The 27,738-nt window shown below is 37.7% G+C and overlaps 1 protein-coding gene across 1 annotated transcript in view; it reads right to left on the bottom strand.

Moving 5' to 3' along the window:
• Positions 1-27,738, bottom strand: part of LRCH1 (leucine rich repeats and calponin homology domain containing 1) — a 138,662-nt gene that overhangs the window by 64,685 nt on the left and 46,239 nt on the right. The window contains exons 2-3 of the mRNA XM_075709224.1: positions 4,894-5,038; positions 1,257-1,383 (exon numbers count right to left, since the gene is read on the bottom strand). Of these exons, the coding sequence (XP_075565339.1) occupies positions 1,257-1,383; positions 4,894-5,038 (272 nt within the window). The remainder of the gene's footprint in view (positions 1-1,256; positions 1,384-4,893; positions 5,039-27,738) is intronic.

Raw genomic sequence — 27,738 nt, 5'->3', positions numbered from 1 at the left:
GAGTGAGAAACACTCCTGGGTTGAGATAAGAACAGTTTAATAACTGAAATAAAGTAAAATAGTAATGCTAATAGTAACAGTATAATAATGATAATAATAATAATGATACACGAAGCAAGTGATGCACAATGCAATTGCTCACCACCCGATGACCGATACCCAGACAGTTCCCGAGCAGCGATCCCTGCTCCCCGGCCAACCCCCCCCCCCCGCCCCAGTTTATATACTGAGCATGACGTCACATGGTATGGAATAGCCCTTTGGGCAGTTTGGATCAACTATTCTGGCTGTGCCCCCTCCCAGTTTCTTGTGCACCTGGCAGAGCATGGGAAGCTGAAAAAGTCCTTGACTAGCATAAGCAGTACTCAGCAACAACTAAAAACATCAGTGTGTTATCAACATTCTTCTCCTACTAAATCCAAAACACAGCACCATGCCTGCTACTAGGAAGAAAATTAACTCTATCCCAGCCGAAACCAGGACAGACCTAATGCATATGCCACAGAGAATTCAGAGTCAGCCTACAATACACAAAAAAGAAAGATAAAGGAGAGAAAGGGAAGCATTCTCTTATCTATATTTTCCAAATACAAAACTTTGAAAAAAAAAAAAACCTGCAATCAAATTAAGGTACCAAATAATTTTTCCCTTTTCAGATTCTCACTTATTAGACAATACGTTATAGATGATCTACTGCTTGCAGAAACAGTAGTCATGTGGACAGCTTTGAAAACAAGAGGAATATAATCCTTTTGTAAATCTGTTTAGATGGGTGTTCCAGGAAAGGACAAAAAAAATAGTGAAATAAAATGAAAATAGACTGAGAAGACCAGTATCACTAGTGGAATGCAATGTGGTAAGCAGATAGTAATAACAGAGAGAAAGGAAGCAGAAGGGGAGGGTGCTACAGCAGGGGATAACAGCTTTGCAGAGCCTGATGCCAGAACTAGGGAGCCAGCAAAACAGGGAGCCAGTGCAGGTGGTGACTAAAACTGCTAAAGATGATGAACTTAGAAGCTGAGTTTTGAATGAACCAAGGGCGCTGATGTTGCTTAGAAGGGTCCTGAAGAACATAAAGGAAACTATTACTGTGTTACTGCCCAACGCACTTGAGAAGTTCAAAAGTTAATTTTTTTACCCTGCATTATAATATTAGGCATTTGTTGAAATATATTTGCAAAGTGAATTTTACTGTTTCTAGTTAAATACAAATGAAGTCAAAATAAAAAAAATTTAAAAAAAGATCAGTAACATACCAGTTCCATTAACTGTTTTAGCTGACCTATCTCTTCTGGAAGGGAACCTAGCTTATTGTTACTTGCAATTAAGACTTTTAGAGGAAGACCACACAGGCAAGCTGGCAAAGAAGAAAGCTGATTTCGACTGCAACAAAACAAAAACAACAACCATTAAAAACACTAGTGACGTTCTACTGTATACTCACATAAAGTCTGAGAGTTTTAAAATTCCTTTATTTTTATGGAGATAAAATTTAAATTTTGAATGGCAATCATTAAGAAAACACTTGCACATCAAAAATATCTGCATTATTGACTAAACAGTACTGTGGAATACTACCACTCTGGAAAAAATGCATTCTATCAGTTTAATAATACTGTATCAAGCCTGGTTGTCACCTAGAACAGCTGCTTCCCTTCCTAATGAATACAAGAAAGTCAACTGAGACAGTATTTTGCAAGTATTTAAACATTCCTGTGGTTTTATGTGACAGTATAGTGGATGTCTTTTGCTCCAGCTGAAAGACAAATAAATAAATTACAGATAAAATGGTTATTTTCTCAATTACTTTAAAGCACATGTATAGTTGAAGATTACTTCGTACTTGTTCTATGATTCAATATTAACCTGGGTAAATACAGTGAAAAATTCTGTGACCATCAATGGTTCATTTCTTTCCAAGACCCATGTTAAGCCATTTTATAACAAGTTTTTTAAGTGACTGACATATGTCATTTTATTCTTCATACCATATTTGGGGGGGGGGGGGGGGGGGGGGGGGGGGGGGCAGAGCGGGAAGTGAACAGAAGATTTTCATAAAGAGGAGTTGCAAGGAAGGGCAAAATTTTCAAAAGATTTAGGTTTTCATTCTAGTATAATTACTCAAGAAGCTAGAACTTAAAGATGACAAATGCCATGACCCTTTGTGATCTCCAGATGATTAAAAAATATTAATTTCTTGTGATTTGTGGATCAATTCCCAGAAGAAACTAAGCCAGACAGAATAGCTTTCCTAGAATATTTGAAAGTTTTCTTAAAAAGTAACTTTTTCTTTTTTATGGATATTAACCTGTAGGAAAACAATGAACAGTAACTTAAGGTGGCATCCCAGTGAGAACCATTTTAGTTAGCTTCTGCATGACTGTTAAGGCTCCAGAGAACAAATATGCATGACTGAACTCTGAAAACAGATGGCAAAAATTGTCCTGTGTAATTTCAGTAAGAGTTGCAACATTGAATTGAAACAAAAGGAAACAAAAATCAAAATTCCACAAGTCTCAAAACATTTCTTCTTCAACTGCCAATCCAGTGGTCTGCTACAAAACTGCATATAAAGATGTATATTCATGCTTCACACAACAGGCTCAAAGTGTTTTACAAAGCAAACTATCATCATATCTCTGTTACACAGGCTGGGAGACAGACAGGTATCAAATAACAAACCCAAGGATATTAAAAATGACAAGTCCAACCAGTTAAAAAAAAAGGAATCAATGCTTATTGTGGAGTCAGGATTCTCAATTCTAGTGTCTTTATAAGACCAAGACATAACTTATTCTAAAAAATAAGCAGAAATAATTTTCTAAGTTCTAAAGAACTCAAATGAAGAAAGCCTAGAATCTAAAGAAGTTACACCATGCAGCAGATCAGACACCAAAAAAAAAAAAGTAAAAATAATTTTTAAGTTCTATAGAACTCAGAAGCAACCCACTAAGAGACAAGGAACAGCACATAGCCAGGGCAAGTGAGTAATAAATCATCATTAGTTTAAAAGGAATTTCTTTAAATAAAACATGAACAGTATCCACCAAGGCCCAAAGACTATGTATATCTCTTGGCATCACTTTCTAATTCTATTTAACATATGGGCTCTGCTGGTAACAGGCAGAAAAGTATTCATTTTAAATCTATAATATTTTTCTTGCCAAGAAGCAACATGGTTAGCAAATCAAGGATATCTTTCCTTCTTCAACAGATTTCTTACTGTGTTCAACTAACAGAGGGGAAGGGCACATCCAAGTGAAGAGGAGATTTTAAACTGAGGGAAATGACCTCACTTAGTAAAACTTGAAAAATTTCCTTTCATTTTGATTGTCTAACTTACTGTGATATGTGCTATTAACTCTGTAACTATTCTGGGTTTGTCATCGTTCACACAAATTCCATCACTACATGGAGTTCTAATTCACTAGTTCACTACATCGAGTTCTAATTGGGCTCATTCTAATTCCTAAATTTACTAAGAAGTTTTAAGTAAACTTGATAGTTTCATCCAGTCTTAATTTCTTTATATATATCTAACAAACACTATTTCAAAATTTCAAATCCTATTCTTTCCATGTGTGCAGGTATCAGGACACATTGTTCTGTTTCAATTTTTATAGCCAAAATTAATTGTCCAAAGAAGGGCAACGAAGCTGGAGAAGGGTCTGGAGCACAAGTCTTATGAGGAGCAGCTGAGGAAACTGGGGTTGTTTAGCCTGGAGAAAAGGACAATCAGGGGAGACCTTATCGCTCTCTACAACTACCTGAAAGGAGGCTGTAGCCTGGTGGGTGTTGGTCTCTTCTCCCAAGTAACAAGCGATAGGACGAGAAGAAGCAGCCTCAAGTTACATCAGGGGAGGTTTAGATTGGGTATTAGGAAAAATTTCTTCACCAAAAGGGTTGCCAAGCATTGGAACAGGCTTCCCAGGGAAGTGGTTGAGTGCCCATCCCTGGAGGTATTTAAAAGACGTGTAGATGTGGTGCTTAGGGACATGGTTTAGTGATGGACTTGGCAGTGCTAGGTTAACGGTTGGACTTGATGATCTTAAAGGTCTTTTCCAACCTAAACAATTCTATGATTCTGTGACTACAGCAAGGCTCGAGAAACATCCTCAGTGTTTACAAAACTGATGACTAAGCCTTCATACCTTGTAAAGCCCAAGAGCCACTTTGCCCTCTCCCCAAACCTCATTCTCGCAAGGAACAGATTACATCTTCGCTATTACAGTTTTTACATACTCAACTGCAAAATAAACCTCCACATCTTGTCCCAACTGAGAAAGTGATGACATTCCCTCTCTCAAAAGTAAATATGCATTCACCTGCACTTTAACCAGTAGCAATTCTCTATACCAATTAATATTCACACATACTTCTCACAAAAAAGACACAAAGGTCACTAATTCTTTGCCCTTTCCTCCTAAAAAGGCATAACTATACTTCTTGCATAATAAGAGGACACTAGTGACAAAGTACCATGCTTTTCCTCTCCATTCCCCATGAAAAAAATATTAACCCTCTGTCTCTGTCCTTCCATCTTTTTAACTACAAAAAGCATGTCAAGCTTCACAAAGTTTATCATCAGAGGGGAATTAAAAGAAACTGACTGTGCTGATGTGATTAGAATTCTGAATTTGCTAGAAGAATAAACGAAAGAAAAGGATTAATATTACTTGGTCTTTCCTTAACTAGTCTCTCATTTTGGCCTTTACATTTGGCCTTTCATTTTTGCCTTTATATAGAGCTGTATCTACAGGTGATGAGTTTTTGCACTATCACTACCAATAAAATGAAAAATGTAGTCAGTTGTTCCAGAAACACATGAAGTACAGACAAAAGAAAGCTTTACACATTTGCAAATAAACAGAAATGTGGCAAAGTTAAACTTACCTCAAATTTAAGTAAGTTAGCATTTGCAAGTTCACTATGGCATCTGGTATAATTTTAATACAATTGTGGTATAGATTTAGTGTTTCCAGTGACACAAAATGGCACAACTCCGTAGGAACCTCAGTTAATCTATTCTTGGATAAATCTGAGAAGAGAAAAAGAGAAGGTACAATTTTTGAACCATCAGAAAGATATGCTTTGAAAAGCTTGGCTTCTTTTTTAAAATAAATTAATAAATGTAATCCTACAGTGAGACAGCAAATTAAGCCAATGTTTTTATTATGCAAAATAAAACTAGTGCTAATCTTTACAATCTTGAAATGGAACAGACTGTGTAAAAAGAGCAAACATTCAATTAAAATTTACTTGGTCTAATAAAAATAATCATTTGCAGGACTCAATATGCTGAGGAAATACTTGCAAACAGAACCAAGTACAGATTCCAAAACTCATATAATATACCCAGAGATCTAACTGATACATAGCTAGACATCTGCAATAATGACAGTGTTTAGAGAAAACAAACAAAAACTATTATGTCTTTAATTTCTTTTTAAAAAAACCAAACATTAAAAAAAGTTCTTTGGGTAACATTTCAAACTGACCTGTATTTCCTAGATCTCAATCAACTATAAAAGAATATTACCTATAAAAAATGCTGAAGACCTTCAGGAATGGATTTGATATACTGTATAAGAACATACAAGACAACAATGACAGATTCCAAATCCCCCAAGTGAGTGCTTGTACCCACAGAACAAAACCTTTTGATTTTTAACCAGTTGTTCATTCTTTATTTCTCATTTTAAGCACACAGACACAAAGGAAGATCATCAGGAAGAAATGTTACTGAGCTTTGTTCCTTAACTACCACAGTATGAAAAATGAGGTATCATAATACTGATGTGACTCAAGTCATAAAATAATAATGCATGCCAGCGTTCAACAGCATTAATTGGGTTCACAGAAATGTTTAAACAGTGTTGAAAAACAAACATTTCTTATCATTAGAAACTGCACAAATGCCACCTACCCATACCACCAGACGGATAACCTGACCTGAAGAACAGTCACCTGTTTTAAGTGGAAGGAACAGGAATGTACCTGGGCAAAAGGTGAGATGTCTGATGGGAAAGATAACAAGGAAAAATGGAACTTGATGATCTCTTCACTTCTTCACTGTTGCTATTTTAAGCCTCCTCCCTGATCCTTCAACGGTTATTTCAAAGCTTGCTTACTTAAACTACACAAATGGAAAACCAGCCAAAGCATAGCAGATACATTTCCAGAGCGCCGATGATCTGAATCCTCTGTTTAGGGCCATAAAGCAATTTTTTGCTTTTGTGAACAAACAGGCAGAAGCCTGAAGATCTTTTTAACTGCCTTTGCAGTTCAAAACTCATCAGTTTGCTGCACAGAGGCACAGCTTGAGTCCAAAACTACCATCAGTAGGAAGGTTTTCTCGTTTTTATTTTTGTTCTTGTCTCCTGCAATGCAAGCTGCAATTCAGTACACTCTATTCCTCTCGTCAGATTCCACTTGGTTCACTTAGTTGCTTCCAACAAAAAGTTGGTTTCATTATTCCATCCTCTAACAAGACATAGCAATGGCCTAGGAGTGCAGTAACTGACAGCCACCCTGCTGACCCCAATGGCAGTATGGTTGAACTGAGCACCTCAACCAAAATTATTCACTTCTAAGTTACTATAGAACAGCAATGCTTGAACTGCTCTGCTTTCTCTTACCAGGCTTTGATGGTAGTTAGATGCAGCATTACCTCAGCTTCTCCTTTCCTTCACTTCTGCCATCAAACTAAAGCATTCCCTATTTGAGTGAATGTTATTACTGTTTCAAAGGGGAGAAAGCTCTTCGGTGTTCCTGTTTCAGTGCTTTAACACTCTACTGTTTTCTATTTATCATGAGAGCGTTTGTTTACTAACGTGTCACTCCAAAAAAAAATTACCGCTGGTTCCCTTTCCTGCTGCCTTCCTAGCTATATTTATTATCAGCTATTAACAGAGGACTGCCATGCTGTAACTTTTTGAATCATGCAGGGGATCTTCTTATTCTACAATTCGATTGCAAAGAAAACCTTCCCTTTTTTTAAACCATGCTCTTCTGTGGTGACATTGTCAGGTACATACTGCTCGTTTCCTCCTTAAGATCCAGAAGCGTGAACTGAACTGTAGGCCTAGGCTGAAGACAACCTGCATGGCACTGGATGGTACATGGAGAGTGACATCTCAACCTTCATCTGATCCTTCTCAAGTGATACACTGATCAAAAACTGGGAACACAAAAATGTTACTTCTTCTCAAGCTACTAAAACTGCAGCCTACCACCTAAACTCCATCTTCATCCCTCTTCTCATTTACCTTCACATCAAATAAAAGGGACTGTTGCTACAACATTTGACTTACCCTTGAAAAATCCTAGTACCTCAAAAAGTGGAACAGCAACTAGACTGACCCTGCTCCTGTAACAAACATTACTATGTCAGTAAAATGCTTTTTAAATTCTTTTCTTTATTTTATTACTATCCTTTGTTCTCAAGGGCTTTAACTCTGTTAATCTGAAGAAGAACAAAACAAAAAGCCCACAGATCATAACAGAAAAATTCCTTCCTGTCATCCTCAGGACCATGGGTTATAGGACATGCTATGTACACAATAAAAGAATTCAAGAATTAACTTACAACAAAGGAAGGCAATTATTTGTTATTGTCTAGTTATCACAGTTTAAGATCACTTCAACACTTGTATCTATTGTTGCTTCCTAAATAAGAAAAAAACAATTCTATTCACAGCATAAGACAGAGGAATAAAAGCTATACATTTTATTTAATACCACTGTAACGTAACTTAATAGAAAAAGCAGAAGTTTGCTACTATAATTTACTGATGAGAGGTATCATTACTACCAAATCTCAATGTCTTTGAGAAACAGAGTACTGGAATGGAATCAGACATACAGAATGCTCGTCACATTTTTTAACTAGTGGCAATAATTTTTGCAAAAAAACAGACTTCCCTGATCAAACAGAAGCAAAATAAAATTTAAAAAAGACATGGTTTTTATTCAATCCTAGAATGAATGTGAGGTTCTGAACATGATGCAGCTGTGAAGAAAGCCTAGCAGCTTTCAGATGTCTCTGAAAATCCCATACAGAAAAGCACACGCCTTCAGAAATGAAACCAGCCTGCATAACTATTTTATCCTGTACCTTAAAAACATACGTAAACCTGTACAGAAACCTCTGAAACTTACATAATTATTTTGATATTGCTTTATATGAAGGTACTTTTGCCTCAAATTACTGCACCTCACGATTAGTCTGTATGTATTTCAGGTTTACTCTGATATTTAAGTTCTGGAACAAAATACAAGGGTTAAGCCTTAATGAAACTGCAGAACCTTTTGAACAAGCTGTATGTATCAAGTACGCATGTATCTTGTTTCTGTCAACTCAAACTTTCTGAAAAATATTTTGCAAAGGCTTTCTTGGGTTCCTTATTGAGGGAAAAAGAAGAATGCAGAAACTAAAATTTTTAAACAACTTCTGAAAGTATTTTTAAAACACAGAAAGAATTAGTTGGCAAACCTTTACTTTCTTACTGTAATTTTTTAACCCTACATTTGCCAAATCACTAAGCTACACATCCCCCTTGCTTCATTAATTTGAAGAATAATGCTTCAGGGTAATTAACAATAATGAAGTTACTGTACAGACTAGCTTTTGCTACAGAAATAGAACTGAAGAGAGGGATGGAATTTGCTGGTGTTTAAAAGAATTTTGATTGAGTTGCTTATACTATCTAACACAAAGGAGATCTAACAAATTAATGAATCTATGATGGCAGAAGTACATTTCATGGTTGCCAAGACACAGTATAGGTAGGTTTAATCTGCATATTTCCTGTAATTTCCATTATGAAATAGGTGACACAAATATAAACAAATGAGGGGGAGGCCATGCATTGGAGTGAACTTTTTGTTTTAAATGGAATACACTATTCATTCATTATTTGCGACATCAAGATGTTTTCAAACTACGTCTGGCTTCACTTCATCCTTTTCTGCCAAGAACAAGTTTGTTAAAACTCCAAAATAAAGTAACAGAACACAAAAAAATAACCAAGCCAGTTTAGAAAAATATTAGATGGAATCTTGATCTTTAAAAGAGCACAATTCTGGCACAATGACATGGCTTTCTATGAGAAATGTTACTATGCTGGCAGCTCGACAGGAACTACACAAAATAAGCACTTCCTTAGCTGGGAGCAAACAATAAAAAGCAGAAAGTTCAGCCTGGTAAATAAGCATTTAACAGAAGACTCCAAGCCTCATTTGGTGACTGGCACACTGCACGGTCAGGGTCCACGCTGCCATCACACCAATGATAACTGCCCCCATCCTCGGGACAAAACCTTTCAATCCCTGTAGCTCTGAATATCTCTACCACGATGAAGTACCGCCCCTGACTAGGACCCTTCTGACGACATGCTTTGCAGGCAGATTACCAACTGCCACTGTACATATCCACTTGGTATAAAACACTGCTACTGCAGAAACCAAAATAGCACCGTCAAAATAACCAGAATAATACTAGGAGTCATATAGTTACATTTTTTTCAGTAATGTTACCAAAGTGCTCCAATTTTCCTACCTTCCAGTTATTAATACATTATTAAATAAAAATTGCAGACTATTCACAGGAGAGCTAAACTACTTAAGCCTTTAAGTCAGAACAGTAATGCATTAAATAAATATGCATATGCACCACTACATCACAAATCTTATCCAAGAATTTTAATGAAAGCATTTTTTTAAAAAGCGGTGATTTACAATTTTCAGATTATAGAAAAATTCACTATAAATTTTTACTTCTAACACACAAACCTACAATAGATAAAAGCTGGAATTATTCAAGTAAACATCTACCCACCACTGAGCAGGATTTTTTTTTAATTTTTTTTATACATCTGAAACAGAGCAAATATCTGTATTTGATATGGAGTTCTGAAATCAAGAAATTGCAAGGTAAAAAGACACCCAAACAACCTTAACTCCAGCCCACTAAGTTCCTATTTTTGTACTCTTCAGCACTTACTGAATAAAAGACAGCAATTATTTTGAAGAAGCTATTTGCATTTGTTCTAAGATACCATTCAAGGTATTCAAATGAGATGTCTGAATTGGATTTGACACAGAATTCAAGCAATTCACTGTAAGAGCCTAAAATATAGTAAATTCAACCCTACTTTCATGGGAAAATTATGCAAATAAGAATGCTAGGAAATACATAAAGCAGTCTATATATGACATGACACAACTGTATGGTGCTTTACCTTTTATACTGTAAGTTATGCATATTTTTATTAGGCTTTTAGGAAGAGACATTTCTATTTAAGTTAGCAGACAGAAGAACAAGTAACAGAAGACAAAGAATGCCCAATAAAGTAAAAACAATTCTGCTTCCATGTAAGAAAAAAAATATAGCAGTGCATGGACTTAAGGTTTTTCATTCTGAAGCTACAACTTGTAACAGATTAAGAAAAAAGTAGTTCCAATGCTGATTCCTGAGAAAGTCATCACTACCGATGCAATAACATAAACCAGTAACATTTAGACACTGATCAACATTACTGAGTCTAGACATAGGACTGCTGACTCAAAACATGTAGAAAGTGCATCTATCCCAGGCAGCTCAACATAAAAATATACAGACAAATGTACAAATGTACAAGAAAAATATTTTCAACAGATTATGAAGCAACTCTGCTGTTTCACACGCTTACTAAAGCACTACTTTTGGGGGCACTGTCAGCATATTTTCCTTTTCCATCTGTCTCCCATTGTTAATTTAAGAATTAACATTAAAAATCTCCACCTCAAAGCCACAGACAAATTAAGATTACACTACAGGTGTAGCAAATTTCAAAGTGATCATACATGTACTTCTGTATCCACTCTTGTTATCATTACTATGATTTAACACATTAAAAGTTTCTCCTTTACCACTGTGTCCACAAGTTTTCTGATTCTTCCCTATTCCACATCTTGACATAGCATTATAATACGTGGGCAAGTTAAAGAGCTAACACTAGTGATACACAACAGTGTTTCCTCTGTGTCACTGATGGTCAGAATGAACCCAATTTATTACTTATCAAAATAAAAGCTGTAATAGTGTCCTGGTTTCGGCTGGGATAGAGTTAATTTTCTTCCTAGCAGCAGGCATAGTGCTGTGGTTTGGATTTAGTAGGAGAAGAATGTTGATAACATGCTGATGTTTTTAGTTGTTGCTAAGTACTGCTTATGCTAGTCAAGGACTTTTTCAGCTTCCCATGCTCTGCCAGGCGCAAAAGAAACTGGGAGGGGGCACAGCCAGAATAGTTGATCCAAACTGACCAAAGGGCTATTCCATACCATATGACGTCATACTCAGTATATAAACTGGGGGGGGGGGGGTGGCCAGGGAGCAGTGATCGCTGCTCGGGAACTGGCTGGGTATCGGTCGGCGGGTGGTGAGCAATTGCATCATGCATCACTTGCTTCGTGTATCATTATTATTATCATTATTATACTGTTACTATTAGCATTACTATTTTACTTTATTTCAATTATTAAACTGTTCTTATCTCAACCCAGGAGTGTTTCTCACTCTTACTCCTCCGATTCTCTCCCCCATTCCACTGGGGTAGGGGGAGTGAGCGAGCGGCTGCGTGGTGCTTAGTTGCTGGCTGGGGCTAAACCACGACAAATAGTAATCATACATATTCACCACAGTTACGAGAGGGTACCTAGATGTGGGGTTTAGAGGCAGAAAAAAAAGAAAAAAAGACTGAAGGAAACCAACAGGCTGAGAACATCTCGTGAAGTCTGGCAGAGGTGTCACCACTAGAGGGGGTCCTGATCTCATAGACTTGGCCAACACTCTGGAATGGTGTTTGTCAACCGTTTCCTTCTTTTAAAGACCATCCACAGCATATGAAAAGGACAGAAATAGGAAGGCACACTTTACAACCCCCTGCACTTCTGTGAATCCATTTTGCACCACAGTTTTCAAAATATGACAGGTGAGGCTACTCACTTGCAACCATTAGTGCAGGAAGCAAATATATACACTGATTTCTAATGAGGTCAAGCCCTTACAAAAAAAGTCTATTCTGGAAGTCACATTCAAGAGTTTTTCCCCCAACCTTCCCTCAGATGATATAAGAATCTGAGGGATCCTTGAGCTTTCTATAGTTATAGCAACATTTGGCCTATTTCAGACAAAAGTGGCATTAGAAATTAGAAGATAGATTTGACAGAGACTCCGCTTACGAACTTACTCCTCCCCAACAACCGTCATCTACCATTCTGCTCTATTTCATTCGCCACTCCATTACAGACCACATCGCTTGCTTTTCCACAGTGCCTTTTAACCTCCCAATAAAGTACAGCCAAGGGTAAGAAACATGCACCCTACATTTCTTCTCAGGTAGTACGCTAACTAGCCTGAAGCAATCAAACGGCATTCCAGAAACCTCTCTCAGACACCAAAACATTGAGCAAATGTCATTGCAGGGTCTTCTGCTTCCTCTGTGCGAAACAAGGGTGGGGTAAGGAGGGAGTTAAAGGGTAGCAATAACTCAGTAAATTGAAGCATATTCTCACAATTAGCTCCGTGGTACACTCCAATTCCAAAGAGACAAAGGAAACGTCTCTGCAAGAAACATGCGCAAAACAGTATCACAAGCCTGGAAGAATGAAGAGAAGGTTAATATAGCAATCTGCCTTGTTATTGCACCTGCCTTTAGGTGGCAAAATAAAGTATTTAAATTTCTCCTTTATCTTCTATTTCTTCATCTTCAGGACAACTGTTCAGGGTTAAGATTGGCAGAAAAAATGGTTTGTGAGGGGGCTGTTTACACACAGAAGATGAACCCAGTGCGGAAGTGCATGAGACTCCCTAAAAACATACTGTAAAACAACTGGATTCTTCCTGCAGACTTCCATGCAGGTACGAACAGATTTAAGACTGTGGTGGGTTGATCTTGGCTGGCCATCAGGTGCCCACCCAGCCGCACTATCACTCTCCCTCCCCGACAGGACAGGGGGAGAAAACACAATGAAAAAGCTCAAGGGGTTGAGGTAAGAAGAGGGAGATGACTCACCAGTTACTGTCACACACAATACAGGCTCAACTCGGGGAAATTAATTCATTGCCAATTAGTAACATAGTAGGATAGTAAGAAATAATAAAAAAAACTAAACCCACCTTCCCCCTGATCGCCCTTTTCCCAGGCTCAACTTCACTCATGACCCTCCTACTTCCACTCCCGTCCTCGCCTCCCCCAGTGGCACAGGAGGACAGGGAATGGGGGTTGTGGTCAGTCCATAAACACTTTGTCTCTGACACTCCTTCCTCCTCACACTCCTTCCCTGCTCCAACATGAGTCCTTCCCATGGGCTGCAGTTCTTCATGAACTGCTCTGGCATGGGTCCTCTCCACGGGGTACAGTCCTTCAGGAACAGAATGCTGCAGCATGGGGCCCCCGTGGGGTCCCAAGCCCTGCCAGCAAACCTGCTCCAGCGTGGGCTCCTTTCTCCATGGGCCACAGCTCCTGCCAGGAGCCTGGTCTGTAGTGTGGGCACTCCACAGGCTGCAGCTTCCTTCAGTGCACGTCCATCTGCTGCAGCGTGGGGTCCTCCATGGGCTGCAGGGGGACAACTTGCTCCTCCATGGTCTTCTTCTTGGGCTGCAGGGGAGTCTCTGCTCCAGCACCTGGAGCACCTCCTCCTCTCCTTCTTTACTGACCCTGGTGTCCGCAGGACTGTTTCTCCCACATTTTTTGCACTCCTTTCTCACACAGCTGTCATGTGAGAACACATTTTTTACCTTTTCTTAAGTATGTTATCAAAGAGGCATGACCAGCATTGCTGATGGACTGGCTCAGTTTTGGCCAGCAGCGGGTCCATCTTGGAGGCAGCTGGAACTGGCTCTCTCTGACATGGGGGCAGCTTCTGGTGTCTTCTCACAGAATCCACCCGTGCAGCCCCCCATTACCAAAATCTTGCCATGTAAACCCAACACAGGCACCCAAACACTTCTATCACAAGATGGAAAAAAATATCAGACAGCAAACACCTTCCATCAACAGAATGACCTTTAATAACATGTGGTATGAAACCCAGTTCATGGGTCATGAAACATTCCTCATCCTCCCACGCCTTCCGCACAAGAGGGAGGATACAAGTCATTAATTTTCACTCCTTAATAAATAACCAACCCTAAGAAGGATCAATGGATTCTATCATCCCAGTATTGTACTAGCCAGCCTCAGCAGGACTTAAATATTTCAGCTGTTTTCTCAGACACAGTAGCAGTAAGAAGAGATGTTCGCCCAACTCTAAAAACTTTAAAAACTGTTCTTCATTTTCAGCCTTTATAGTAGGTTGATGGAGAGAACTGGAGGAACAAAACCTGAAGAGTTCACATCATACGCAATCCAGCTGAACATCTTTACTGTATCACACTGTATTTCAGTCATCTGCCTCAACTGTTCATACTGGCACATGAAAGAAAATTTGATAGTGAACACCCACCCATATGAAAACAGGACCTTCCCTGCCTCCTCTGTGGAAACAGGAACTGAAAGTATACCTCGATACTGAAAAATCTTCAAGACTAGCTTCAGCCATCACAGATACACTTTAATTATTAGCATGGAATGCTGTGAGCTCAGGTAAACTGTGAGCTATAAGGGGACTTCCAGGTATCTTAGAGACTTCTTACAGGACTAAGATTTGGATTATGAAATTCTTTTCTGAAAGAAGAATAGTGACCAGAGCTTTCACCAAATTCAAAACGAAAGTTCAAAAAAGTGTAAATTGCGTACTTTATATTTATAAACACACAGGCACACAACCTTATTTCAGTCAAGCAACTTACTTCCACCTATTGGAGAACAAGGAAAGATGTGAAACAAAAATGTGAATTATGTTCTATCCCAAAGATGGTGCTGGATCCCTGCATGGACGTACTCTAGTGTCTTCCATTATGAATCTCTTCATTTGGCCACAAAGATCTCCTTTCTTAAAACTGACTACTTTCGAAACCAACACCTTCCGCTTCCACGGAGGAATTCCACAAGATGCACTCAAAACCAGCAGGATGTAATCTAGTAGTCTACCACCTTTTCCAGCCCACAGACAATAGTACTAGAAGGAATAAGCTGAATGCAATGTCAAGGTTTGTTTTTCACTTCATTCTGTTTTAATGGCTATTATTATTTTTCCTCAGGCTGTGAAGAGAGGACACATTTACGCTATACATTAGCTGCCTCAGTGACATGCTCAAAGAGGAGTTATCTCACAGTTACCATCTGGTACAAGTAGCACATAAACCAGTTTCTGTGAAGTAGCTCACTTGCCTGCACTCTGAAGATGATTCCTTTTCACACCTGACAGACTAAAATCTTAGACTTATTTATTTGTAATTAATTTTTATACATGAACTGTCTCATGTTCCATTAGAAAATTTGCTATGAACAGGGAAATGAACAAAAGTTATTTGGTCTTTGGGTATATCAAAGGCATGTGGCCAAAGACATGAAAAAGCTACCTGATGCTAATTAACAGTGACACAGAAAGCAGAGTATTACTCACCTAATCACTTCCCTTTCTGTCTTCCCATCTTTGCCAGGGTTAATCTACCTTATCTGCATTATTCATGTACTTCTACTGCAATGGTTCTTGAAGTCAGCACACAGAATTGTAACAGTTTATCAACACAAATCTGTTTTGTACCATAAAAGCTGACTTATACTATTGAGCATATCCTTAAACAATGAACTAATTATATGGCTATTACATAGGAGGTACAACATTTGAAAGAAATGGCTAAGAAATACTTCAGACTTCTAAACAAAACAGGAATCCATGAAAACATTACCAGAGACTGAGGTACCAAGAAAGAAAATCATCGAATAAACAAATTCAATTGTAATAAATAACCAAAAATTGGATGGCTATTCCTAGATATATTAAAAAAAAAAAAAAAAAAAAGAAATAGAAGACTTCCTTGAACTGAAAACAAAATAAGTACAGCACGTACTGTCTCTATCCTTAAAAAACCCAAACTAAAACCCACCTAGCTGGAACCACTAGAACTACAGACCTGTAAATTTTATACCAAGATCTCTATTCTACTTAACTGATCCCATGGCTCTTTTTTAAGTTTAAGACAGTGTTTCTCAACCTTCTTATTTTTCTTTCCTTCAGAATCAAAGAACCTTGCCTTATTTGGAGAAGACAAAACCAAAACAGGTATCTCATCCAGTACGCTGCCTGTCAGTCAGGGCAGGGGCTGGGTTTGATGGATAACACATGCAACTTTTCTTTTTTTTTTACTTGTTTTAACAAGTCATAGTTTACATCAGGATTTTAATCTAACACCTTTATAAGATGAGAGCCATCAGATACACAGACTGCAAAAAGACTGGGTGGGAAGTAAAAACACACACACACCCCCTCTACTTATAAACAATCCAGTGCCTGTGACTGGGCAGGCAGAACCACCTTACGCTTGCCATAACACTTGCTGCGGGACACAGGTGGGGATAAACCAGCCGGCACTGATGGCACTTGTGGGTCAGTCTCCAACCACAGGAAAACATCAGTGCTCTTGGTATGTAACAACTGTATGGCAACATGCATTTTGAAGGGACAAAAGAATGTTTCCTTCTGGTTTATTTCTTTCATATTGGTTTGGGGTTTTGGGGTTTTTTTTTTTTTTTGGAGGGCGATCACTTCACAAACTTCCGAAATGCACAAAATGACTAATGCTCATTTAAACAGCCTGCCGAGCCTGTCCTACAATTCCTGCTTCTGGTGCAGATTCATTTCTATTTCCCTATTTATTTTCTTTTCAAACTACCTTTTAGGAGGTCTAATTTCCATCTTGCATACTAAGTATTACAGTGATATTTTTCTGTAAGAATCATTTTGGACTGAGTGCTCTTTCTGAAGGAATTCTGTTCCACTTTTATGTGTATCTTACCTTGCGTCTTTCTCTTTGCTTGATGGCTAACGTGTTCTCAATGTGGTAACAATGGGTCAGCACAGACACAGAACAGGTTGCATATAAAGCAAGAAAGGGACAGGAAAGTGTTAATTCACTATGCCTCGCCAACAATAATTAAAACAAAATGTAAAGGACTACCTACTCTGAGGTCTAATCCTGATCAGGCTACAACGGCTAGTTTATTCACACCCAAATGAGACACCTACAGGTAGATAATAAGGAGTACTGTGAAAAGCAGACAGACAGAATTATTTCCATTTAGTTATCATAGCCTGTTGGGTGGAAGGAAAGTGTAAGCCACATCTATTAGATCTGAGATTTAAGAAATCCAATAACTGCAGTGTACACTACTGTTATATTTAAAAAAAAAATTTTTTACTCAATCTGATTTTTTCCTGCTGATAAAATTCAATAACGCTTTAATGAAGCAATTGGGGTTAAATTACCCTTGTCGGAAGAAAAAGAAGTCTTTGCTGCACAAGCTGTGAACCTGCTCAAATCAGTGACAAATAACAGTTTGATACCCATCCTGCTGCAATCCAGGTCAGGTTTTGTGAAAAGAGGAATCAAGCTAAAAGCTTCAGGACTAGAACTTGGAGATTTGGGGAGTACACTTCAACTGTGGCAGTGGAAACTGCAAAAGATTTTACGAAGTACTTAACTTCTTGGCTTGGTTTGTTTATCCAGTGTATACATTTTAAAATCTTTCAGATCAACTGCTTGTTTTCAACAGTTTTCCACTCGCAGGGGGGGTGGGGGCTGAGGGGGTGGGTGCTGAACCTGGTTGTTCAGGATGCTGAACCTGCTAACCTTATACTACCAACTGCTATTACTCAGTGGCTAAACTTCCACCGATATCATGAACTCCAAGTCAGCAATTTCAAGGTAATTCAATTTTGAAGTCATTAATACACTGCAAAACGCACTGATTCAATAACTGATACTTTTAACTGTACCTCCTAAGCATTCTGACTCAGTAACTGATATTTTTTAACTGTACCCTCAACAAGTTCATTAATATAGAGGTATTAAAACGATCCACTGGTGATTTAGCTGATGTTGTCACCTTTCAGACAATATTAAAACTACTCCTATCAGAACTGTGATTCTTACCAAATGCATTCTCATGACTCAGTGTTTGAGTGTCAAGTACTTCAGTCATGCCTAGTAAGAAGAGGTTATACCTAATGAGACGACTGTGGGTTTAATCAAAAAACTGCATGACATTCTGCTCAGATAACAATTTCTTTTCTGCATAAGAAAAGCAACAGTCTTGCATTCTTATCTACCTTATTCCCAATTCAGCCTCTTTTTACTCAAAAAAAAAAAAATGCCCAAGAGTTCACAAGAACCTCTAAAATTTTCATTTGGACTTCTTCCAAAACTGGGTACTCCTTGTGACTGATGCATATGCTTCTCAGCCCTCGTTCCTTCTCTCTCCCCCCGCCTCTTCAAAAATTTGGGTAGGAATTATTTCTTTTGGGAAGAACTCTAAAGAGATACACTAGCAAATATGCAATTATAAATGCATTTTAATTCCGATGGAAAAAAAGTCTCTGATTACCCAGAAATTACAAATCATTTCAACCAGCAATTCATCCTCTGAAAAGATGGTATTACCACATACCCCCATGTGTTTCCTACACTTACTTAATGAAAGTCTCATCTCTGAAGTTTGTTTATTCAAGATTGACACAGATAGCAGAAAATCAACTCTAAGACGAAAAGCTTCTAATGTGACTCGTGCTGAACCCTCTGCCAGCACACCTGCAGATGCACTTAAGGTGTTACTCAAAAGACTGTTATTGCAAAGTTATATATGCTGTGCAAGATACTACACAACTGTTGTGCTATAAATTGTCAGTTGATCTGTTTTCTGTATACAACAGTATTTGATTTCACAGAAAGCTAATTTTAACCATTGCCTGAGAACAGAAATATCTATTATATACCATGCTCTTCTAACAAATGGAAAAGGTTAAAATGTTGGCAAAACTTTGTTAACAGGTTAGTTTATGCTTTTAAATCAAGCATCTCAACATTTTAAAATGCCAGAATGCCAGCAAGCTTAAGATATATTCTGTCAAGGTCTGCTCTATCATCTGAAGTCTTTTGCCAGAAACATTTGTCGATAATGAATTCGCTGATTGCTGTCTCCAATGCCTTACATGCAAGAGGCTTTTTTCTTATCCTGCAGCCCACTTTATATAAACCGTCCACATGAGTATGTAAGGATAAGGACCAAGATTGTCCCTTTAGTAGCTCCTCCCCCCATCTTTTTTCCTGTGATACATTCGTGAGAACAATATCTTCTCCCAGTCACTCCACTGCAAGACTAATAAACAAGCTACATTCTCCTAGCTTCCTCTTGTTACAGTTTTGCTGACAGTCCGAGTAGACCTTTTCTGCACCTGTTTCAGTCTCAAGTTATCCTCCTTGAACATGAATGGGACATAATCCTCCACAGGAGGATTACATTACACCATTGCCATGTATAACATCATGAAGAATTTCTAGTCCCTACTGAAATACACCTTCTGAGACAGCCTCAGGACAAAACCAGATGTTTAAGGTTTGGTCACATTCGCAGGTTGTGACCATCTTTACAAGTGTCACATCCAGGTTTCTTCCTTTACTAATGACAAGTGATGAACTCATGACTTAGAGCAGACACTTTGCTTACTGACTCTAAATTTTCAGTTGCCTTTCTTCTGGACTATTCTTCATAGAGCAGTGAATGTTTCCAACACTAAATATACCCTGACTGTTGTAAGTCTGTGCTCTCATTGCAAAGAATTAAGAGTGCTTAAGAAACGACACTGGGTGAAAAAAACTGAGACTAGAAAATACTTTGTTTCTGTAGCAAAGTTTCCTGCTTCAGAAACAAGTTACCTACTTCAGTCAAAATTAAAGAAGAAATTAGAAAAACAACAATAACCACCAAAAAAAAAAAAAATCAAAATTTTTGGTCACAACCAAAACTGTAAGCAACAGCAATTTCTATTACAAGTTCGTAACAGTAAAAGGTTAAGCAAGCTTAAGCATATCTGGCATTACACCTCTCAACTGTAATTCCAAAGATAAAAGCTATGACGCGTTAGTAAATTAAGCCAATAACCAGACCACCTTTATCAATGGATTATTTAGAAACATATGCTTATTGCCATTTGTTACCAAGTTTTCCCAGGTCTGTTGTTGTCAAGCATCTGAAGAGAACATTGCCTACACCCTTCCTTCCCACTAATACATCAGTCATATCTTAAGCATGAACACAAAAAACAGTTCTTTACATTTTCCACTAGCAAAGCTCTTTTCAGAGGGGATGGTTAGGCTTATTTTAAGGTTTATTTCAGAGGTTAAAAAAAACCTCTAAGAAGAGGTTTATTTAAACAAATCTCTTTTATACCATAAAAACTCTTGAAGCAAGTATGGACAGATTAAACTTACTTTAATAAACTATGTGGGCACCACACTTGTGGGACAATCTTCTGATGTGAAATCACATCAGTCATTTTCAACAACTCCCAATCAATTGTCAACAACTCAGAGGTACACACTAACATTTCCACTTCATGTTGCGCCTTTCCCAATGCAACAGAATCCACGCAGACAACTTCAACACCTTCCACCAGAGAAGACTCATTTGTTATCCCAATATTTGTTTTTTACTGAGAAACAAGAAAAACTGCTGCAAGGAGGCAAGGTAAGTTATGAGTCTGGACATTGTAGCCAAGTTCCAAGACCATTATTTATTAACAATATATATAGACTGGATTTATATGCAAATATTTTTCAAAGAGAGGAAGTAATACTAACATGCACAGAGAAAGAAGGGAACTTAGCCTTTCCTTCAGACATGATGAGTGCAGCCTCTTTAGAGGCTGTGGCATAGAAACTAGGCAATGTGGGCAAGCTAGCGATTCACTGAACATACCGGCTGTCAAAGACTACATTGGTAGGAGCAGAAAAAGGTTGACACAGACCTGACCAGCATCCCCTTCATCATGCAACTGCAGGACTTGTTGCAGAACACTGTACATTATAACAAAAAATACAGTGAAGTCCTGCTGCAATCCATGTTTGCATATGTTAAAGACACAAAGTAGTATGAGGGAATAACAGCACTCACTGAGAGGTGGAAAACCTTCATTTGCTTAGTTTCAGTGAATAGGTGATCTTCAGCAGCATGTAGGACAAAAAGATTTCAGCGCCATGGATCAAGGAATGACTCAACTGGCGTTATTAATAGATCTGTGAGATCACTGCCTTTGACAGAAAGAAAGGCAGAGTCGGGGTTCTGCTGCTTTTCCTTCAGCAGGAGAATGTTCAATGCAGCCAGTACTCACCAACTCACTTGTCTGTTTTTCCAAGGACATAAAAACATAGTTTCACTTTTTCATTTGAGAAAATTGGAAAAAAGCCTTAAAGACAATAACAGAGCAGGAGCATTTTCTCCACTGAATTCAGTTCTACTTCAGATGTGCAATGCATACAGACTACTTTCTTCCATTTCAGTATGTTTTTTTTAAGAGTTTATCCTCCTATATTATTTCATGCTACTGATAGTGAAGGGAAAAAAAACCACAAAGTCAGCACCATCCATTTTTCAGGTTTTGAATGCTGGAAGACAATGACTTAAAGCTCAAAGTAGTATTTTCTTCTCATGGATTACTAATATGGTGGCCTAGGATTACAGCGTAAACTGCATCTGGTTTAGGGGAAACCTGAACAAATTAAGATTGCAACATACAGATATGTTTTAGAAAAAACAGAACTCCTTCCACAAATAAGACTGCATTATTTTAAATAGCTATAAAAAGGTTGGTAAAAGGGGGGTGGGGTGTAATAATTTTAATTATTATAGTTTTTCTACAGTAGACATTACCATAGTCTAAATGCACCTTGGTTTTCTTTAAAAGAAAGTAAATTTCAATTCAGATATTATATGACTGTTACAGGAACAGTTCTTCACTGACTGGAACAAGAAAATAGGGGGGAGGAAATCTCAGTCCTTGCATATGCTACACTTAAACAAACATGGGTAAAAAACCCTCTCAAAAGCACCAGTGTCACTAACTTACTAACTCTTTAGATTATAATATTCTATGCATTATTATTACACATGCAATATTGTATGTATGTAAATGATTGCATGAAAAAAAAATCTCCTTAAGCACAGAAATAATTACTTGGAAGACTCTGTTAATATTTACTTCTTTCCTTTTGGCACATGAATATGAAGCAGCTGATAAAAAGCGTATCACTGAGCTGCCTCAAGCTGCTTCTAGTTGCAGACAAGGGAATTTATTGCCAGCAGAAGCAGTCTACATTTTTTAAATTGTTTCTGCATTCTCTGTATACAGATTGTTAAATTATTTGCATGTGGTAGACTCATGTCATTTCCAGCTGCTCTTTGGTCCTTACTGTTTTGCACCAACGCACAACAACTTTCAGTACAGCTTATTGAAACTTGGCCACTAGGCAACAGCATCTTCCAAAACCGCAACTAAACACGCAAAACCTCTCTTCCAGTCATTAAAAGGTATAACAAATAAGAAACACAGCCTTCCTTTGACAGCCAACAAAGCAAACAACTCAGTAGCTTTCATTCACTGTTCTTCAGCTTTCACAGCCCAATTCGGACAGGCTAAAAGTCTCTTTCAAGCCTTTAAGTTCACCTAAACTAATTAAGCAGGACTGGAAAGTGCCTGTTAAGATTTCTATGAGTCCTTCATATTTTAAGCAAGTCATATACTGATTTTAAAAACTTACAACTGATAAACGAACTCCAATGCCTATAGTTTCTATGCATAAGGCTCCGCACTACAAAGGCAGGTGGTGAAAGTTTGTCAGATCCCTTCAAAATTTATTTCCAGACTTTAATACATTACTTTTTACGTGTTTCTAGAAGCTTTCTGGTCTTAAGTACTTACAAGAAAATCCAGCTGAACAACTAACTACACCCTTTGCTTTCACATGGGTTTCCAACATTGACTTTGCAACATGACTAATCTTGCACTGAATTGGGAAAATGGTGTTCAAGTAACATATATACTGATTATAAATCATAAATGTAATTTTTCAGTGTCCTAAGTGTAGTGAAACTATAAATTTCCCTAACTCCACTGTAATGCTCAGTGAACTGTAAAGTTCACTAAAAAGTTAACCAAATCACTATCTGGGCACTATGAACATGAAAAGGATCATACAGATTGACAGGTAATCCATACAGTACCCAGATTAAGAGTTCAATTAAAAACTCGTGAAGCAAGGGGAAAAAACCTCCTGATTTTAGACTGGGCTCTAAATTATTATCCTTTTTGCATGATACGGACAGGTGGTGGTTATCCTCTTTGCAGGACATGGATGAGGTAAAAAACATTCTAATTAGGCATCTAGAACACTTTTCACAAGTCAGAAAAAGTGCTGTGACTTCACACTGTCTTTCAGAATTAAAAAAGGTTTCGTCTCAAACTTAGTTATACTTTCCACAGCATCTGCTCATCCAAATTTCTACACAAATCCTCTCCAGTTTGCTTTGGCTAGATTCCTTGGCTGCACCCTCTTGACTGATGTTATGTGACCCCTAGTACTATCCCCGCCATAGCAACCTTCCAAATATACCAAGCCAGAGACTTTTGTTCCCTAGGTTTTCCTACCAGCCACTCGAACTGTTATTAATACAATGAATTAATTAAATTTGAAATTTTTCACAATGACAACAATCAGCCATTGGAATAATCTCCCCAGGGAAGTGGTGGATTCCCCAACACTGGACACTTTTAAGATTCGGCTGGACAGGGCGCTGGGCCATCTTGTCTACACCATGCTTTTGCCAAGAAAGGTTGGTCCAGATGAACCTTGAGGTCCCTTCCAACCTGGTATTCTATGATTCTATGAATTCCCATACAACTTTCGGCCTATTTTCTACCAAGAGAGAATTATCCATCTTAGCAGTAATAAAAATAGTATTTTTAAATTTTGCTTTATTGAATTCAAGAGTTAAAAGAATTATTTATTTTTTTAATTTAACTGAAGTTTTAGACATGTGCCTTAATGAAAAAGAAAAACCCAAATGACTGAAGAAGTCTGGAAAGGCCAAGGAATTGTAAAGATTAATGTATCCTCTTCAAGCCCAATGTGTAGGGCTCACAGGATTTATTTTTCATACTTACTTTGTAATTTGGTCTGGAACTCTGATATCCCCCTGCCATGCAGGGACACACATGCCAGGGCCAGAGGTCAAAGAACTTTCATTCCACTCCTGGTCTAAGCAAAATCTGCATTTTGATATATACATGACTGCAGATTACAGCACTCCATTTTCTATTTCATACCAGCACTGTACTGACTGATTCCTCTCCATGACAGTTTTCTAACTCATCAGCAATTACCCAAACATTTTCAATAGAGCAACATGGTCCATCAATATTTTCCTAGAACACTGCAAACTAATCTAAGTCTGAAGACCAGGAAAGTTGCCTAAAATTAAAAAAAAAAAAAAAAAAAAAAATTATTTCAGCCTCTTTTCTTTCACCTTTCACCAGTAAAAATAAAACTTCACAAATGTGCTACTTGATGGCTCCAAGAATAGCTAAATCATATGCAGATCAAAGTGACTGCCCATATGAACGCAATGTACAAAATTCAGAAGGAGTTTAGATTACAATCAGTAGCTGATACACAAAAATGAGAACAAGACTGTTGTGGTATATAGTTTTCAACTATAAAACTTCTCAACTTCTTGTACAAGTTTATTCAAAGTGGTGAGTTTATGAGGGGAAAAATGTTAACTGTGCTATTATTAGTAATACCGTAAATACATTTATTCACAGACAATTGAACTGTCTCAGCTGTTGCTTTGAATGCTTAAGCATATAATCTATGGCAAACACTTACGGCAAATGAACAGTTCAGGAGAAGAAGACAGAAGTTCCTGACACTGCTTAAATTCAGTACAGGCAAAGAATTAACAAAACGAATGAAAAAGACATCTGGAACTTAGTAATATGCAAGCGAAGTTTAGCTTTATTTTTATACAATTGTTTCCACAGTAACGCAAGATCGTTTACTAAAGTGTATTGTGTATATCCAAAATATACTGCTTTTTACTCTACACTGAATGAGCAACTTCATAGCTATAAACTGTAATGTACTATTTATTCCCTACAGAAAACAAACTTTAGTGTCCCTACCCTTGCTGGCAGGAGGTGTGAAGTTGTTTATACATAGTACCTATTACAACTGAACCCAGCAGAATGAATTCAAACTATATTGGCATCATATGTGCCCAACCACCTAAACTGCTTTAACTGGAGTCCCAAAAAGAATGTTTGAGTTATCATAATGTCTGTGTAAAACTGAAACTTTACTTACACAGTACTGAAATTAAAAATAATATCACAGAAGTCTAATACAAATTGTTCAGCAAAGCTGTAAGAATCTAAATTAAGAAATAAACTTAAAAAGCGTTATGAGAAGAAACTGCACATAACATTGCTTTTTCTTATCATTGCAGCGCAGTCTAATCTTACAATTTAAAAGTCCCACCTACATCATTTCCAGCAATGTCTTTTACCACTGTATTAAAAAGAGTTCATTTATCCACCATGAATTTAGTTCCAAAACAGTGAAAAGTTAGGACTGCCTTAACATTCCCCTTAGTTGAAATCTTTCAAATTGGTAAGAGGATTTTGTGTGTGTATGCATGCAAGTCAATAAAAGAGCAGCACTAGGCCTTTGGCTTTATTCCTCTGGAACTACAAGATGAAAAAAGAGCACTAGTTGAATGAGAAGAAGGTATGATAAAGTTATCAGGGTCAGATAGAAGAGCTTTTAGAAGCTTTTATCTTTCTAAATGAGCTCAGCTTTTAGCGTTTATTTTGCAAGCAGTAAAGTAATTCTACCCTGATCAAAGGGAGAACTTCAAGAGCAGCTGTTCAACTGTGCGTGTGTGCATATATATATCTGTATCTATATTCTTGGTAAGTCAATAATGCTGTTTGTATTCTTTAAAGTCAAACAGTGGCCTGCTAGATCGTGACCTAGTTAAGCATTACAACTACACAGTTGATAATACTACACTTCTCATGGCTGTAAAGACAAAGGCCAATTTAAGTGTTGTCAAACAACACTGTGACACTGAGCAACGAGCGCTACGCAGGAAGATGAATGAAGCATAAAAATAATGCATATGGTGGGCGAGAATCTAATTTAACATATGAAATAATGGGGTTTACAGCATGGAAATATAAAACCTTCATCCAACAATGCAGGATATAAGAGTGGAATATAAAGTTCCCAGAAAAACGGAAAGTATTGTTAGAACATCTGCACTGTTTGCAGTGTGCTTAATGCTTTTCTGTACCGTAAAGAGAGGCATTCAGTAAGCAAAGCTGGATGACGCTTTTCCCCCCTTTTTCTGAACTGCATGTTACGTCAGAGAATAGGGATTTTGAGTTATAATATGTTTATGAAAGAGCAGCACAGTGCTCAATATCAATTGTAAAAGCAATTGAAACATTCAGAAAAGCAAGCAAGTAAGGAAGCATGAACAAACTAAATAGCAAACAACAATACTACCATGTTTATCCACGGAACATTCTATTTGAAGACTGCATGTCGTTCTAGTGGCCCCTTTACCAAAAGAATATGGCCAGAACTAAAAAGGCCAAAGAAGAGTTAAAAAAAAAAAAAAAACCAAAACAAAACACTTTGGAACAATTTCCATAAAAAGCAAGATGGAGCTGTCTAGATTCTTCAGGCTAGAGATAACCTGGTAGAAGGGATATGAGAGCCAAAGTCAGAACTGGAACCAGTAGAGTCAGTAGGGAATGATAATTCAACTGTCTCTGTAATACAAGGGAAAAAAAACAAAACAAAACATTGAACTCCTTACAAGAGTTTACTGGGGTTCAGAAATGAACTACACAAACTTTCTGAAAGAAATACCTACTGAGGACTTAAAAACAAAGGCAACACTTCCGCCTCATGAAGTCCCTCAGCTGCAAAATTCTGAAAATTGGCCATGTGTTCTTAGGGAGGTAAGAACACACATTAGACTAGATGGTACTCTTCCCTAGACAGACACTCCAGGCTACTGAGACAGCCTACTGGGCTAAGCAACAGTTACTGCTACAAGCTCTTCTCTTTCATCAGGATATAAAAAGCCCACATGAAGTTAAAGACTGCAAAAATCCAGGGCAATGGCTTTGTTAAAACTGCCAATTGACAGTAGTACATTACGATTACTGACTAAAGTTCATCGATTTCCCACAGTCCCTTAGCTGCACAACAACAGAAAGCAAAGCTACTACTTGCCATTTCATTGCACAAATCATATTTTTGCCATTTCACTGTGCCATCTGCACAGCAAATCTGGTACACGGCACTTTTTAATTCAATGTCAAAGTTATTTTAAGGTTAAAGTAGGCCTTTAATATGCCTCGATATACTTCAAGACTTATAACACTAAGTTTTGTATGCATGACAGCTTGATATTTTAAGATGACAGATAAATGAAAAGAAATAGGACTTCTAATGGAAAATGGTTGCAGCGACTCTATCAACATAATGATAGGTTTTGGTTTGAGTGGAATATATATGCAGTCTCCTAAAAATAGATTGGAAAAAGAGCTTCTTCATATCCCAGCAATATGCTCATTTAATAAGATAATAAACAGTATTGTGCTTCTTCATATCCCAGCAATATGCTCATTTAAGATAATAACCAGTATTGTTCTAGGGGCACATCAGTATAAAAAAGCTACATC

This window comes from Pelecanus crispus, chromosome 1 (assembly GCF_030463565.1).
Source record: "Pelecanus crispus isolate bPelCri1 chromosome 1, bPelCri1.pri, whole genome shotgun sequence".
Classification (NCBI taxonomy): domain Eukaryota; kingdom Metazoa; phylum Chordata; class Aves; order Pelecaniformes; family Pelecanidae; genus Pelecanus; species Pelecanus crispus.
This window is presented reverse-complemented; position numbering and strand designations above follow the sequence as displayed.